This window comes from Engystomops pustulosus, chromosome 4 (genome assembly GCF_040894005.1).
Source record: "Engystomops pustulosus chromosome 4, aEngPut4.maternal, whole genome shotgun sequence".
In the NCBI taxonomy this organism is placed as follows: Eukaryota; Metazoa; Chordata; class Amphibia; order Anura; family Leptodactylidae; genus Engystomops; species Engystomops pustulosus.
Genome location: NC_092414.1, coordinates 208,778,308 through 208,793,053, shown reverse-complemented (window position 1 = coordinate 208,793,053; position 14,746 = coordinate 208,778,308). Strand labels below are relative to the sequence as shown.

At 42.6% G+C, this 14,746-nt stretch overlaps 1 protein-coding gene across 1 annotated transcript in view; it reads right to left on the bottom strand.

The window, feature by feature from the left end:
• Positions 1 to 487: 487 nt before the first annotated feature.
• The window catches only part of LOC140128233 (A.superbus venom factor 1-like), a 114,757-nt gene continuing 100,498 nt past the window's right edge, over positions 488 to 14,746 (bottom strand). The window contains exons 29-41 of the mRNA XM_072149788.1: positions 14,412 to 14,575; positions 12,935 to 13,093; positions 12,776 to 12,835; positions 11,320 to 11,410; positions 10,872 to 10,923; positions 8,580 to 8,667; positions 8,064 to 8,153; positions 6,853 to 6,958; positions 6,360 to 6,449; positions 6,140 to 6,223; positions 4,999 to 5,082; positions 2,894 to 3,029; positions 488 to 709 (exon numbers count right to left, since the gene is read on the bottom strand). Coding sequence (XP_072005889.1) covers positions 535 to 709; positions 2,894 to 3,029; positions 4,999 to 5,082; positions 6,140 to 6,223; positions 6,360 to 6,449; positions 6,853 to 6,958; positions 8,064 to 8,153; positions 8,580 to 8,667; positions 10,872 to 10,923; positions 11,320 to 11,410; positions 12,776 to 12,835; positions 12,935 to 13,093; positions 14,412 to 14,575 — 1,379 coding nt within the window. The 3' untranslated portion in view covers positions 488 to 534. The remainder of the gene's footprint in view (positions 710 to 2,893; positions 3,030 to 4,998; positions 5,083 to 6,139; positions 6,224 to 6,359; positions 6,450 to 6,852; positions 6,959 to 8,063; positions 8,154 to 8,579; positions 8,668 to 10,871; positions 10,924 to 11,319; positions 11,411 to 12,775; positions 12,836 to 12,934; positions 13,094 to 14,411; positions 14,576 to 14,746) is intronic.

The window sequence follows — 14,746 nt, the reverse complement described above, 5'->3', positions numbered from 1 at the left end:
GTGTAAAAGGATGATCTTTGCCTGATTTTATCACATATTCACACCTGCCATCCAGTACTTGTCCAAACAGTTGCACAGAACATGTAACATTCACATTAATGAGTAATTTCTTTTATTTTACATTGTCCCTCCCCTATTTCTCCCTCTGTTATGGTGGTCTAACTCAAGTTCCTATGAACTATAGGAGGTTCAGTAATCATACTGCTAATATAAAGCTCACATAATACACCCATCTAAACGTTACATTAGTTGTCTCATTGGTTATTCTTAGGGATATATATTTTCGTTAGGATTTCTTATGATTGGTGTAGGTGTTAGCGAAGGGGGGGGGGGGGGGCAGCATTTTAATTTTCGCCTCAGGCAGCACCATTGCTAGAATCGGCCCTGATTGCTACATATGTTTGTTGATCCAATCAGAAGGTCACCAATCATCCTCACTTGCCACCGCAAGGAAATGAAGCTTTGAGGGAAAAGAAATAATCTGCAATAATTGGACACAAAGGCGATTTCTTTATGAGTTAATACAAAGCGGATTCAGAGAGAATGTGAAAATCGAGATGGGTAGTAATATGTGAGACAGCCATTATACTGTAACTCTCCCGAAAATGAGCTAAAGTGTTCACAAAGGTCAAAATATTCATCATCCTGACATTCCCGTTCTGTCGGCCACATCTCAATCCAAGTGTCCTTAGTTATGCTGTAGGAAAATCTGTAAGGGAATCAAACAGGTGAAATTATCAGAAGGTCGCCCATTATATCTAAGTACTGGCATTGCAGGGGTTTTCAGGAATTCTGGACAACCAAATTGCATCGATATTACCACATTGGGGGTCATTTACTAAGGGCCCGAATCACGTTTTTATGGCGGGTTACCCGAATGTTTCAGTTTTACGCTGATTTTCCCTGAATTGCCCCGGGTTTTTGGCGCACGCGATCGGATTGTGTTGCATTGGCGCCGGCATGTACGTGACGGAAATCGGGGGCGTGGTCGCACGAAAACCCGACGGATTTGGAAAAACTGCCGCATTTAAAAAAAGAAAAGTGTCGCTGGACACGCGCTCACCTTCACCCGGCAATGGATCGTTAACTCCAGCGGACCTCGGCGGACTTCAGCGCAGCAGTGACATCTGGTGGATGGCGGAGGTACTGCCTTAGTGAATCGCCGGAAGACCTGAATCCACCGCAGAGAACGCGCCGCTGGATCGCGAATGGACCGGGTAAGTAAATCTGCCCCATTGTGACCACATTACTTCCTCCTACGTATCTATGTCATTTCCTCTTATGTACTGTGGTCAAGGAGGCCACTGTTGGCTAGAAGTTTTGGGGTCACGTCCCAGCTTTAGGATAAAATTCTGTGCTGAAAGTCCAACACAAAGCAGGAGGTCAGGGCGGGGCAAGAACTCTTTCTATTATTTGTGAAATTCCCGCCCAGGTTATTCTATTCTCATATGTGATACATGTCCAATACATTGAGAAATAGAAAGTCACGAGTGACGATTGTGATGTCAATTTCTTTAACCCCTTAAGGACCAGGCCCTTTTTTGTTTTTGCGTTTTTATTTTTCACCCCCCACCTTCAAAAATCTATAACTTTTTTATTTTTCCATGTAAAGAGCTGTGTGACGGCTTACTTTCTGCGTAACAAATAGCACTTCGTAGTGGTAGTATTCAATATCCCATGCCGTGTACTGGGAACCAGGAAAAAAATTCTAAATGCAGTGAAAATGATGAAAAACCACATTTGCGCCATTTCTTATGGGCTTGGTTTTTACAGCTTTCACTGTGTGCCCCAAATGACAAGTCTACTTCATTCATTGGGTCAATGCAATCATGAGGATACCAAATTTGTATAGGTTTTAAAATGTTTTCATACATTTACAAAAATTAAAACCTCCTGTACAGAAAAAAAATTCTTCATTTTGCCATTTTCTTGCGATAATAACTTTTTCATACATTTAGTGTACGGAGCTGCGGGTGGTGTCATTTTTTGCGACTTTTGATGAAGTTTTCAATGCTTTTATTTTTGGGCTGTACAACCTTTTGATCACTTTTTATAGAATTTTTTCTATTTTTCATAATGGCAAAAAAATGCCATTTGTGACTTCGGGCGCTATTTTCCGTTACGGGGTTAAACGCAGTGAAAAACGGTTATTATATTTTGATAGATCGGGCATTTTTGGATGCGGCGATACCTAATGTGTTTATGATTTTTACTGTTTATTTATATTTATATCAGTTCTAGGGAAAGGGGGGTGATTTGAATTTTTTACTTTTTTTAATTTATTTTTTTTACTATTTTTCAGACTCCCTAGGGTACTTTAACCCTAGGTTGTCTGATTGATCCTACCATACACTGCCATACTACAGTATGGCAGTATATGGGGATTTTGCTCACCATCTATTATAATGTGCAAATCGCACATTATAATAGATAGCCGAGATCATGACAGCCTCGGATCTTTGTGTGATCCAAGGCTGTCATGACAATGGATCGCCGCTCCCCGATGAAGTCATGGGGAGCGACGATCGGAGCCAAGATGGGGGCGCCCACGCGCCCCCGGCTCTTTAATGCCACCAGCAGCTTGGCCGGTGGTGATCAAAGGATTAACACCCGCGATCGGTGGAAGCACCAATCGCGGGTGATAGCGATGTGCATTTGCTTCATTATGCAGCAAATACCCGGTGAGTATGAGGAGGACTCAGCCCGTGAGCCCTCTTCATACTCCCCCATGCGCAGCAAGACGTCTTATTGCGCTATGGGGTTAAATTACCTACTGATGAATATAACTGTAGAAATAAATGTTACATGACTATGGGATGTGACTACCTGAAATACTGATTCTGAGATTTTTCTCTTGCACCCTTATTATATTCTTATCTCTACAACCACTTACCCAGAGCCGGTGTTCCACAAATCACTGTACGCTCCCCAGATCAAATAGTCTCGGCCGATCACCAGCTTTAAGGCATCTTTACATTTCATGTGAGCAAAAAAATCACGTTCATCATCAACGGATACTACATCTGTACCTGCAGATATAATGAGAATGAAGGAGCATAAACTGGAAATATTAATATAATAACATGTATTTATCAGTTTCTCAAATATAATTATTTTCAAAAATTCGAGATTTATATTATCTTCAAATGAACACTGCCCATTGTCTTAAGATATTGCGTGTCCTATCGTCACATAGACATCTTTAAGCATCAATGGCTGGAGCATGTGGGGTCTCCGGTTGTCCTCCATGTCAAGTTGGGTCTCAGATCGGCCTTGAGCTCTGCTGTTTCCCATCCCTAATAATCCCACATTCATTTAATCACAAAATGATTGCCACAGTCTCCCAGGATAAAACATGTCCGGTGGAGTTCACAGAAAGTGCATTGTCCGTGTATAATGCACTGTGCTGCTATTCACTTAGATTGTGCGCTCCGATATCCTGCATGTGTCGCTTCCCCTCTCAAGTCCCCGTAGTTCACCTTCTTCCTGGTGCATGTAAGTGCTTGATCGTGTGACACAATTTTAATGTTAAATCCCGCGCTCAGTCCGAATCAGTCAGATCGTCCAACGGACTCCTCCCCCGATTTCTATTGCGCGAAAGCCAGCACAGCCGCACCACAATCCAATCGCGTGAGACACAGTCCCCTGCTAAATACCTGCCATGGCCATGCAATCCCCAAAAATCCCACTAAAGTGTGGCCGCGGACCCATTATATATATACACTCACCGGCCTCTTTATTAGGTACACCATGCTAGTAACAGGTTGGACCCCCTTTTGCCTTCAGAACTGCCTCAATTCTTCGTGGCATAGATACAACAAGATGCTCGAAGCTCCTCAGAGATTTTGGTCCATATTGACATGATGGCATCACACAGTTGCCGCAGATTTGTCGGCTGCACATCCATGATGCTAATCTCCCGTTCCACCACATCCCAAAGATGCTCTATTGGATTGAGATCTGGTGACTGTGGAGGCCATTTGAGTACAGTGACCTCATTGTCATGTTCAAGAAACCAGTCTGAGATGATTCCAGCTTTATGACATGGCGCATTATCCTGATGAAAGTAGCCATCAGATGTTGGGTACTTTGTGGTCATAAAGGGATGGACATGGTCAGCAACAATACTCAGGTAGGCTGTGGCGTTGCAACGATGCTCAATTGGTACCGAGGGGCCCAAAGAGTGCCAAGAAAATATTCCCCACACCATGACACCACCACCACCAGCCTGAACCGTTGATACAAGGCAGGATGGATCCAGGCTTACATGTTGTTGACGCCAAATTCTGACCCTACCATTCGAATGTCGCAGCAGAAATCGAGACTCATCAGACCAGGCAAGGTTTTTCCAATCTTCTACTGTCCAATTTCGATGAGTTTGTGCAAATTGTAGCCTCAGTTTCCTGTTCTTAGCTGAAAGAAGTGGCACTCGGTGTGGTCTTCTGCTGCTGTAGCCCATCTGCCTCAAAGTTGGACGTACTGTGCGTTCAGAGATGCTCTTCTGCCTACCTTGGTTGTAACGGGTGGCAATTTGAGTCACTGTTGCCTTTCTATCAGCTCGAACCAGTCTGCCCATTCTCCTCTGACCTCTGGCATCAACAAGGCATTTCCGCCCACAGAACTGCCGCTCACTGGATGTTTTTTTCTTTTTCGGACCATTCTCTGTAAACCCTAGAGATGATTGTTCGTGAAAATCCCAGTAGATCAGCAGTTTCTGAAATACTCAGACCAGCCCTTCTGGCACCAACAACCATGCCACGTTCAAAGGCCTCAAATCACCTTTCTTCCCCATACTGATGCTCGGTTTGAACTGCAGGAGATTGTCTTGACCATGTCTACATGCCTAAATGCACTGAGCTGCCGCCATGTGATTGGCTGATTAGAAATTAAGTGTTAACGAGCAGTTGGACAGATGTACCTAATAAAGTGGCCGGTGAGTGTATAAGTCTCACCTAACCTGCTTTTCCTGTTTACTAATATATACATTGTATAACTTACCCGTTTTAATGATTTCGATAATTTTCATGACATAGATGTTGTAGTTATTTCCCTTCTGAATGTCGGTCAGTTTCGTCTTATAAACTGGAAATAAAACAAATGTAACCAAAAATTATGAATTAATTTTCACGTTTTAGCTTCATCTAAAATAAAAAAAAATCTATAAACTTTGTTAAAAACTTAGTGAATAATCTATTTCCATTTTGTGTTTTCAGCTCCCATGCAGAGCTATGTGTCTCTGGGGTTTCAGACAACATAGTCAGAATAATACTGCACTCCCGAAACTCGTGTCGATACCGGGTCAGCGGTGTAGTCTTGTCATACTTCTTTCTATCTGCCTTCTACTTGTAATAGAGCAAAATGGTTGTTGAATGGAAGCGGTGGGGTCATTGTAGTGACAGGATGTAGTTGTTGTACATGAGTTCTAGAACTTGAGGGTAAAGGTGGATGTAACATGTCTCGAGGCCTCGTACTACAGGAATAGTAGGATAAGAGCTTTGCTCTGCCATAAATTTTAATTTGGCTTCCAGAGGTATCAGAGTGGGGCTTCTGTGATTAGGGAGGAGCACACACATTAAGGTTTTAAGGTTTGGGCGAGTTTTGCTGCACCCAAACCTGAAGGTCTATACTGAAACCAAAACACTCACCCCCACTTAAAACACTTGCAATTGGTGCTGTCGTTAAATGCTGCTGGCAAAGACAATGACATCATGAGGAGCGACAATCCTCAGGAAAACGGTGGCATTGGTTCCAAGTGTTTACCGATTAAATGCTGATGGCACCATTTTCCCTAGGGGGTCGTCTCTCCCCAATGACATCACATGAAGCGGTTATTTTAGGGAAAATGGCGGTACCAATGGTATTTTACCGCCGCCAATGGCTTTGCCAACAAAACTCAAATAATCAACAACTGCAATTAATGTTAGCATTGGTTGAAATCTGGGGGGAGCTCAAACAACAAACCAAAACTTCTGGATGAAGTTCTGGGAACTGAGCCTGCAATGTTCCAACAATGTAGGTTTGGGACCGATCATTACTAAGCAATTGCACGGGTTGCGTTATGGATAAATCAGCCACTGCCCAAGGGGTAATTTTGCCTTTTATTTTGCAGTGTGACTTGTTTTAGGGATAGGGATCTCACCGTAATCCACACCGGCTTCACAAGCTTTTTGTATCCGAACATCAGCATCAACTTCATCCAGGTGTAGCTGCATAAAGCAATTTGCTTAAAAAAATTGGGAGAAAATGAATGATAAATAAATATTTAGAAATGTATAAATTATTTGGAATGTATTAATTGTAGCAAAACAAAAACATTTATGGCTCCCCAGAAATCCCTGTAAATGATTGTGTCCCTTCACCTTCTGCACAGCGGCAGACTTCTCCAGTACAGATCTTCCCCAGGAGTTTGCTGTCTTCCGACACGTGGTAGAATTTAGTACAACGGTTTTCTGTTGGGTAAATAAAATTAATTCAAATTGAGTCAAAATCCTATTTCCAGAGATCATTACAGAGGGCGACTGATATTCCTATGGGGTTGAAAAAGCCTATGAAATACAAGTTATATGGAATCCTATCTAAAAAAATAATCATACACTCATCTTCTTGGTGCCTCCTTCTCTATAACATGCTGCCTGCAGGTAGAACACTATGTACAATCTGCTCAGCTCTGCCTGCTCTATAACATGCTACCTTTATATTGGACATTATGTACTTTCTGCTCAGTTTTTCTTGCTCTGTTACAACCTGCCTATCAAGAGTTAACTTTTGCCTGAAGTCTGGGTTTTGGGACCTGCTTTCGTGCTCATCACTAGTTATGAGTAACTTAAGAAGGTACTTTAAATCGCATCTTACCGGGAGAGTAGTAGTCATACACTGTGACCGATCCAGGCTGGATAAGTCCAACTTCATAGAACTGGTGAAGGTAGAATTTCACACAGTCCTCCTCCTTATGGGAAATCTATGAGGAAAAAACACAGCTCGAAACGTCTCTATGTAACGACTGATGATGCATTAGGAGACCCCAGGCCCAAGAGGTGGAACTCAAATCTATCAAATTGGAACATTCAAACTTATCCACACATACAGTGCTGGAGAATAGATGGATGCGCAACAAGATGGCTGGACAAGGTTGAGATTAGGGACTGTACTTTATAATTTGGTGTAGACCTCAGTGTCAGGATCAGTGGTAGTGGATTCTCTGTGCCACCACGGACGATGACATAAGCCGACACCTTAGACCCCGGGTCTAAGTGGTACCCAGTTTTCACCAGAGCCCGCCGCATAGAAGGTTGGACTTGTTGTGGCATGATACCACAGGCGCGACTTTATCCACAGTGGCGGCCAAGACGAAGTACACAATCGTAAGTCAAGGTCGGGGACAGGCAGGAGGTTGAGACAGGCTGCACAGGATCAGAGTCGGGGATGTAGCGTAAGGTCAGGAGGGGAAGTACAAAAGCGAGTTCCAGAATGGAATCAAGGTCACAACGAGAAATCAGGATAATCGTACAGGGCATTAGGAAAGCTTTCTCTAAGGCTATGAGGCACAAAGATCTGGCAGGAGACACAGGAAGGGGCTTGGAATTTATCAGGGAAGGCAGCCAGCCGGCCAGTGGCAATTATCGGCATGGGAGACGCCGATTGGAACCCGGCACAATGAGTGAGGCAGCAGGCACAGAGGGCCACACGGAGGTGCACGAGTGTGTCAGAAATGCGAGACATGGATCGCAGGGGCACCCGTGACAATCGGTAGACCGTACTGCAGAATTTTCTATGGATTTACAGAAGACCATGTGATGATCTATTCTTAACCAACAATGCACTATTTAGATATTCATGCCACAAATACAATATAATAATATAAAGAGCCGAATTCAGAAACTTAATTTTAAATAAGAAAGACACTTGATAAGCTGCCTCTAACTATTACATTATAAATGAGCAACCGTTCTCAGCTTAAAAGGACAAGTCTCCTAAACCATAAGTCAGATAAGAAGTTCATTCATCTAGAGAAGTTGTCTTAGACAAGACTCCCCCGACCCCCCACCACATGGAAATACTCTTACCCGGTCCAAGTACAGAATCAATGTCCCCTTATCAAATGCTCCTTTGTTGATCTCAAAGCTGGAGATGTATCGGTCCACTCCTTTCTTTAGCTGTAAAGAAATGCTCACTTCTTAAATATTTTCAATTCCCATTATTAGATGTCAATGTAAATTTGGATACATTTGTGCGCATTACGGCACATTTTTCAAAATTCACTTTGTCTGAATCAAATTTGCCATAAGATTTTTTTTTCAAATTTGAATGAAAATGATTCCAAGTCTTGTATGAAACCCAGAGGTCTTCTTACTATATATCAACAGTGGTCGCTGGTAAGAATGCACCAATAGTGTTTCAAGTAACCCTGCCTTCTGAAGATGTGCTTTCAAAACTGATTTTGTACTTGTCATGATAAGACCGGACTTCAGCCAGAAGTCACCCCCAACGTTAGCCACCCTGACACCGATTGTGGATGTTAACCTTTTGACTGACAACGTCATGTGAATGCAGGCAGCGTGTGCTATCTGATTGGAACTTACCTTATCAAGACTACTTGTATCTGGAGCGAAACCGGTCATCATAGAAATATCTAGGATGGACATGGTGGAATCACGGTTCTTAAGAAATCTGCAAGACATAAATAGATTTTAGTTTGTTATATGAGAACTTTAGGGGTTATTTTGGCAAATGATAGCCCCGCCGCTGGTTTTTCGCAGCACAATACATCAAGAGGCTTCAGGTCAAACATCTATAGGAAAGGAGTGAGATTATTGCTGGGAAGAGCGAGAGTGTTGGGGGCTTTGTGAAAGGAGGGGTGGAGGGGATGAGCGAAGGGAAAGATACGGGGCCGAAACATTCGCAGTGTTATCCTGATGCCTGTATGTGCATGAATGGCAATAATTGTGAATAATTGCATTGTAGAACTAGTTAAGGCTTGGGAGATCTTTCAGAATTTATCAGAATTTGTATCCAGTAGAGATTTTTGCAATTGAATTCTAGTGAATAAGATTAAGGTTGCATTGGGAAAGTACAAGGAGGCAACTTTGGAGACCAGATTTTTAGGAACTACTGATATTTACATAAATGCCCAAAGGAAAATTCTTTGAGGTGGCAGATTTAATAGGCTTTATTTTTCTAGTGAAGGAAGGAGGATAGTTGTTCCAAGGTCATACCACGAGGACAGGGTGGGTGAGATGTTATAACTTAGTTACTAACTGAGTCCATGGGAAGTGTGAGACATTGGGGCAGATTTACTTACCTGTCCTGTCGCGATCCCCAATCCGGGATGTCCAACAAGGATTCGGAGCTGCTGCGATTCACTAAGATCGAGCGCCCGATATCCTGCATGTGTCACTTCCCCACTGAGGTCCCTCGGAGTTCACCATCTTCTTCCTGGTGCTGATCTTGCGACACAATTTGAATTCCAAATTCCATGGTTTGTCCGAATTAGTCGGGTTGTCCGAAGGCCACGCCCCCCGATTTGTGTTACATGAAAGCTAGCGCCTATGCACCACAATCTGATCGCGTGTGCCAAAAACCCAGGACAATTCAGCGCAAATCAGAAATAGTCGGGAAACCTGATGGAAATGCATCAAACAGACCCTTAGTAAATGTGCCCCATTATCTTTTTGGATTTGGTGTGATGAAAAGACCTGGCACCTACATCTCAACGAACATTGTGACATTAATGTTGAAGTTGTCAATCAGCTGCCTCTAAAGCCAGTAGGATCAAAAGTGGTATGGACTCTCGTGATAGGGATGTAATATTACACCTGTATAAGGCATTGGTTCGCCTCACCTGGAATATGCCGTCCAGTTCTGGGCAACGGTCCATAAAAAGGATGACCTGGAGCTGGAGAGGGTTCAACGTAGAGCCACAAAAATGATAAGGGGTATGGAGGGTTTTAGTTATGAGGAAAGATTAAAACAACTAGATTTATTTAGTCTGAAAAAGAGACGACTACGAGGGGACATGACTACCCTGTCTAGTGACATTGGAAATTTGGGATGTTTGGGAATTTTAAATCGAAAATAAAGGACAAGAAAATGCAGCGCAGTATGAAAAAGTTTTCAAGCTTTATTCTTCCAATTCGACTAAGGCTACGACTCAGGGCCATCTAACGGCTCGAAGCTTGTCAGTAAAACGTGCTAATTTTATGTAACTATTCACAATGGAAGAATAAAGCTTGAAAAATGTTTTCACACAGTGCTCAATTTTCTTGTCCTCTTTTGGATTTATGCTTCTATTTTTGGAGTCCAGCCATTCTTTGATACTCCGCACTGTGGCAAACATCTTTCACAGGAACAGTAAATAAGAAGAGGGGTAAGCTGTAGTGGTATTTTCTCCTTATGGATTACAATTGGTGCCGTTTACTCAGATTCATGGTGGGGCATTCATCAATTTGGATCCAGGGTGGCGCAGGAAGTGTGCTAAAGTTTCCACCAAAACAATCTTCCAGTTTTCTGTCTGAAAGTCAATAATAAATGCCCCCATGGAGAAGGGTTGGAGTAATTGAGAAAATTGTTGTAACCCTGTAATAGGGTACACACCACATTGTAACATTTGATCAGTCTTTAGTTTGTAAACTTTCAGGTCATCAATGGTGGATAACAGGAAAAGTCCCAGCACTGGAGATTTACATAATGCTCTACGAGAAGGGGAATCTTTGCAAATGATCACAAAGAGCCAAAAGCGGATCATTGTCCATTAGGGAGCGATGTCGCACAATTACTTTTGTGTCTCACTGTATCATTGGCAATTTTCTGTACGCAGCATGTAGCCCCTTATACAAGAATAGAACATATTCAATTTAACACATTATAGCTCATACCTTGTACAAATAGTCATGGACACAGTGGACTTGGCCCCTTCAGGTCTCTTGGCTGTTTGGGAAATTATAAATAAAAATTACAAGCATTTAAAGGGGAAGTCGCTGAAGTGAGAAAAAAATTACATGTCCTACTCAAGCTTCACTTTCTAGGTGCAAAGCCTTGTTTTTCTTTCCGATTTTTATTACTCTGGTCAATAGATTTTCTGATTAAGACGACTTTTCTTGTGTTGCGTTCTGGTTGACCTTTCTGATAACATTATCCAAGTATCCAAATCTATTGTTCTCAATACTGATCCGTGACCCTGACTTCCTCTCCGATCTTGCAATTGTATTTGCATTAAAGTTTGTCGTGTGCGTGGGCCATTCTCTCTATCCATCTCTACATCACTCTCTCTACTATAAAATCAAAGAAAAGAAAACTGCAAATAACACTAGGCGAGTATCTTACCATCAGGTTCCTCCTTTATGGTCACAGACAGGTCAAAATTGTTGCATTTTTTCTCCTTCTCTGTCTCCACAGCATAGTAAACAGATAAGACCTGGTGGTAAAATAGAATTACACACGTTAAAGGAAATCTAGCCCCAGGATCGAGGATTGTAAACCAGGCACACTTACATGCAGGTGTGTGCCCCCTCTAGCGGGATCTACTCTTCTTTTAGCTAGTTATGCTCTTGTTTTAAAAATAAAAAAGCTTTTAAAAGTATGCAATGAGTCTGAGGGGCTCTAGGTACTCAGACTACCATAAAAACATTTAAAAGTGTGAACATAAAACAAAAACACAAACATAAACCTCTGAGGAAGCCAGTTGGGTGGCAATACGCGTGGGGCTGTGTGCCCCAGCTTCCCCTCACCTCCCCTTTGCGTTCATCCCGGTTGCAGCAGGTAGATATGTGGATCCATCTTGTACATATACCTCATTGCACTTGCTTATAGATTGTTCTATTGGAGGATTGCTGGTTTACTTTTTGTTGATTCTCCCGGGAATATGAGCTTTGACCACATACACTGGATATTTCATCCACTATAAGATACATTTCTGGATTTTGTGTGGCTAGGGGGGTGTTATCTCAGGAGGGGGAGCTGGGGGTTTGTAGGAGTGACCAGCACTATCACATGCTAGGTCCCCTTGCTGGATTGTTTGTTTGTGTGTTGTTTTTATGGTTTTTTTGTGTTGTGGTGTAATTCATATCAATAAAAGTTGTTTATACTTTATTTTTTTGGTCTTGTGGCATACTTCTGTTTTCTTGTGAGTTCCATAGTTTATATGTATAGCCTTGACCCTCATTATACTTATCTTAGGTGTGCTAGTCCCGCTTTTTTCGTTTCTGTGAGGGGCTCTAGGTCACATCACCAGGGCACCTCCGGGCTTTGTCATCTGTTAACTATGCATAGCCACATCCATACTTACTGCCCGCCTCCTTCATCCACTCTCCAGTCAGAGAGCCGGTGATGTCTGAATCTTGGCAATCTGATCGCCTCAGTAATGTTCATCGGGCTGCAATGCTGAGACAACTGTGCATGCTCGGGAATTGCAGCTCAACACTATTCATATGGATGGTATGGAGATGTACAAGAATGAATTAAGTGGTGGTTGTTAGGCCACAATCATGAAAAAGGAGCCATTGGCCTTAACAGTGGTACCCACTTCAAGCCTTACGATCTTTGGCTTGGCCATAAATGGATTATGGGACCTGATTTGGTCAATGAGTGGCCTCCATAGACTAGGATATTCTGAAGTCACATCCTGTGGTCTAAGGTGGCCACTGATTGGCCAGAGCAGTATATATTTTAGCACTCCTGTACCTATCTCATGGGGTATTAAGGATTCTAGGAAAACTCCTTTAAAAGCCAAAAATAATCAGGCATCGATATTTAAACATTAGAAAATACATTCTTCTCTTACCCTCAATGTGCCTTGACCTTTTCCTTTTGCGGTGACTGTAAAATTTCCAACCACAGATGTCTGCAATGAAAAAGATGAATAAAGAATGCAGAATTTTTTTCCCCAAACCCATGGTGAGGATTTTGTAGCTAATGAACCCATCACACCCTGGATCTTTACCTGCTCTGTTCGGGCCAACAAGGCGTTACCCAGGTCCAGACGATGAACTATAGACTGGGATCTCCCAGGAAGAGTGAAGGAGACATCCATGTTCAAGTCTTTGTATGTCGGCACGTCTATGTGATACTGAGCAAGGGCTTCAAACTGCATCATAGTAGACTGGAAGACAGGGGTTATAGATGTGGTCAATACTCCAACCAAACATTAGCACATACTGTAGGACAATGATCTTGTTTTAAGGAGAAAGTTTCTATTCTAAAATGTGTATATACTTTTTTTTGCTGAAAAAAACAGAATACCAAAAAATATGTAAAATGCAAAATTGCAATGTTTTCTAATAAAAAAGATCATGAATTTCCACAATTATTTATTTGGTACGAGTATGACGTCTTCCAACCCTCTTCTGTTTCTCACGGTCAGAGCTTTGATAGTTCCAATTAGATTTCTCTGGACAAAATTGGCACCGCGTATGGTAAGTGTCACTGATTGGGGGTCATTTACTAAGGGCCCGATTCACATTTTCCCGACGTGTTACCCGAATATTTCCGATTTGCGCCGATTTTCCCTGTATTGGCCCGGGATTTTGGCGCACGCGATTGGATTGTGGCTCATCAGCGCCGGCATGCACGCGACAGAAATCAGGGGCATGGCCGAACGAAAACCCGACGGATTCGGAAAAACCGCCGCATTTAAAAACGGAAAATCTGTCGCGGAGCTTGCACTTACCTTCACTCAGCCGGCCTCGGTGAACTCCAGTGCGTTCCGATGGTTTTCAGCGCAGCAGCGCCACCTGGTGGACGGCGGAGGAACTGCCTTAGTGAATCCCGGCCAGACCCGAATCCACCGCAGAGAAGGCGCCGCTGGATCGCAAATGGGCCGGGTAAGTAAATCTGCCCCATTGTCTTTTTGTGTAGGGTTCTGTTCCAGAGTGGAATCTCTTACAAATAAGGACCTCTCCTGTGGGGAAAGCAACCAGTCTTCTGAGGATGACTGAGCTTACAATGTGTTGTTGTGTCTTACTGGAATAAAGATGTTTATATGTATTAACAAGTAGTTATAAGTATTTCGGTCCATAGCAAACATTATGGTTCAGCCAGAAGTTTGGGTTTGATGTCCAGGTTTACCCCCTGCAGTAACACCCCTAATTAGTGTTGGCACTGATTGTGAATGTGTTAAATAGAGGTGAGCGGACTTGTCTCTTTACATGCCACTGGTATGTTAATACCCTAGATTGGTGCCAGCACCGATCGCAGGTGTTACCGGCAGGTTTTCGGATAGGGTAACATAGAAACACCTCTGATGGAGCTTTGGTTGAACTCGGCCAACCTGAACAGGTCCACTCATCAATATTCATAAGTCCATAATATCACTTTCCCTGATTGGCTCTGGGTAAAGTAGCCCAAGAGTGATCTCAGAAATGCTTCACTGTATTCTATAATTCAACATACAGCATTTACCATTGAATCAGATGACAAACCTGCGTTGATCCCCAAACTTCGCCGTAGTATCTCTGCTCAGTGATCCATTTCACCAGCACTCCAGCTTTCTCAAAGTCTTTCATCTTCAAAAGTGTAAGAAGAGCGTAAGAGGTGGCCTCCAGAGATAACATGCGGGAGTCTGGTTCCTTCCAGTGGTTGTTATCTGGAAAAAATGAGACAAAGAAAACCCAATAAATGCAATAATAATAATAATAATAATATCAATCACATCGGTCATAATATCTACAATAACTGAATTCTAATTATAATATAAGGAACATATAAAAACACACACGGAGTAAATGCTTATTCCATAATTAACTTAGATCTATAT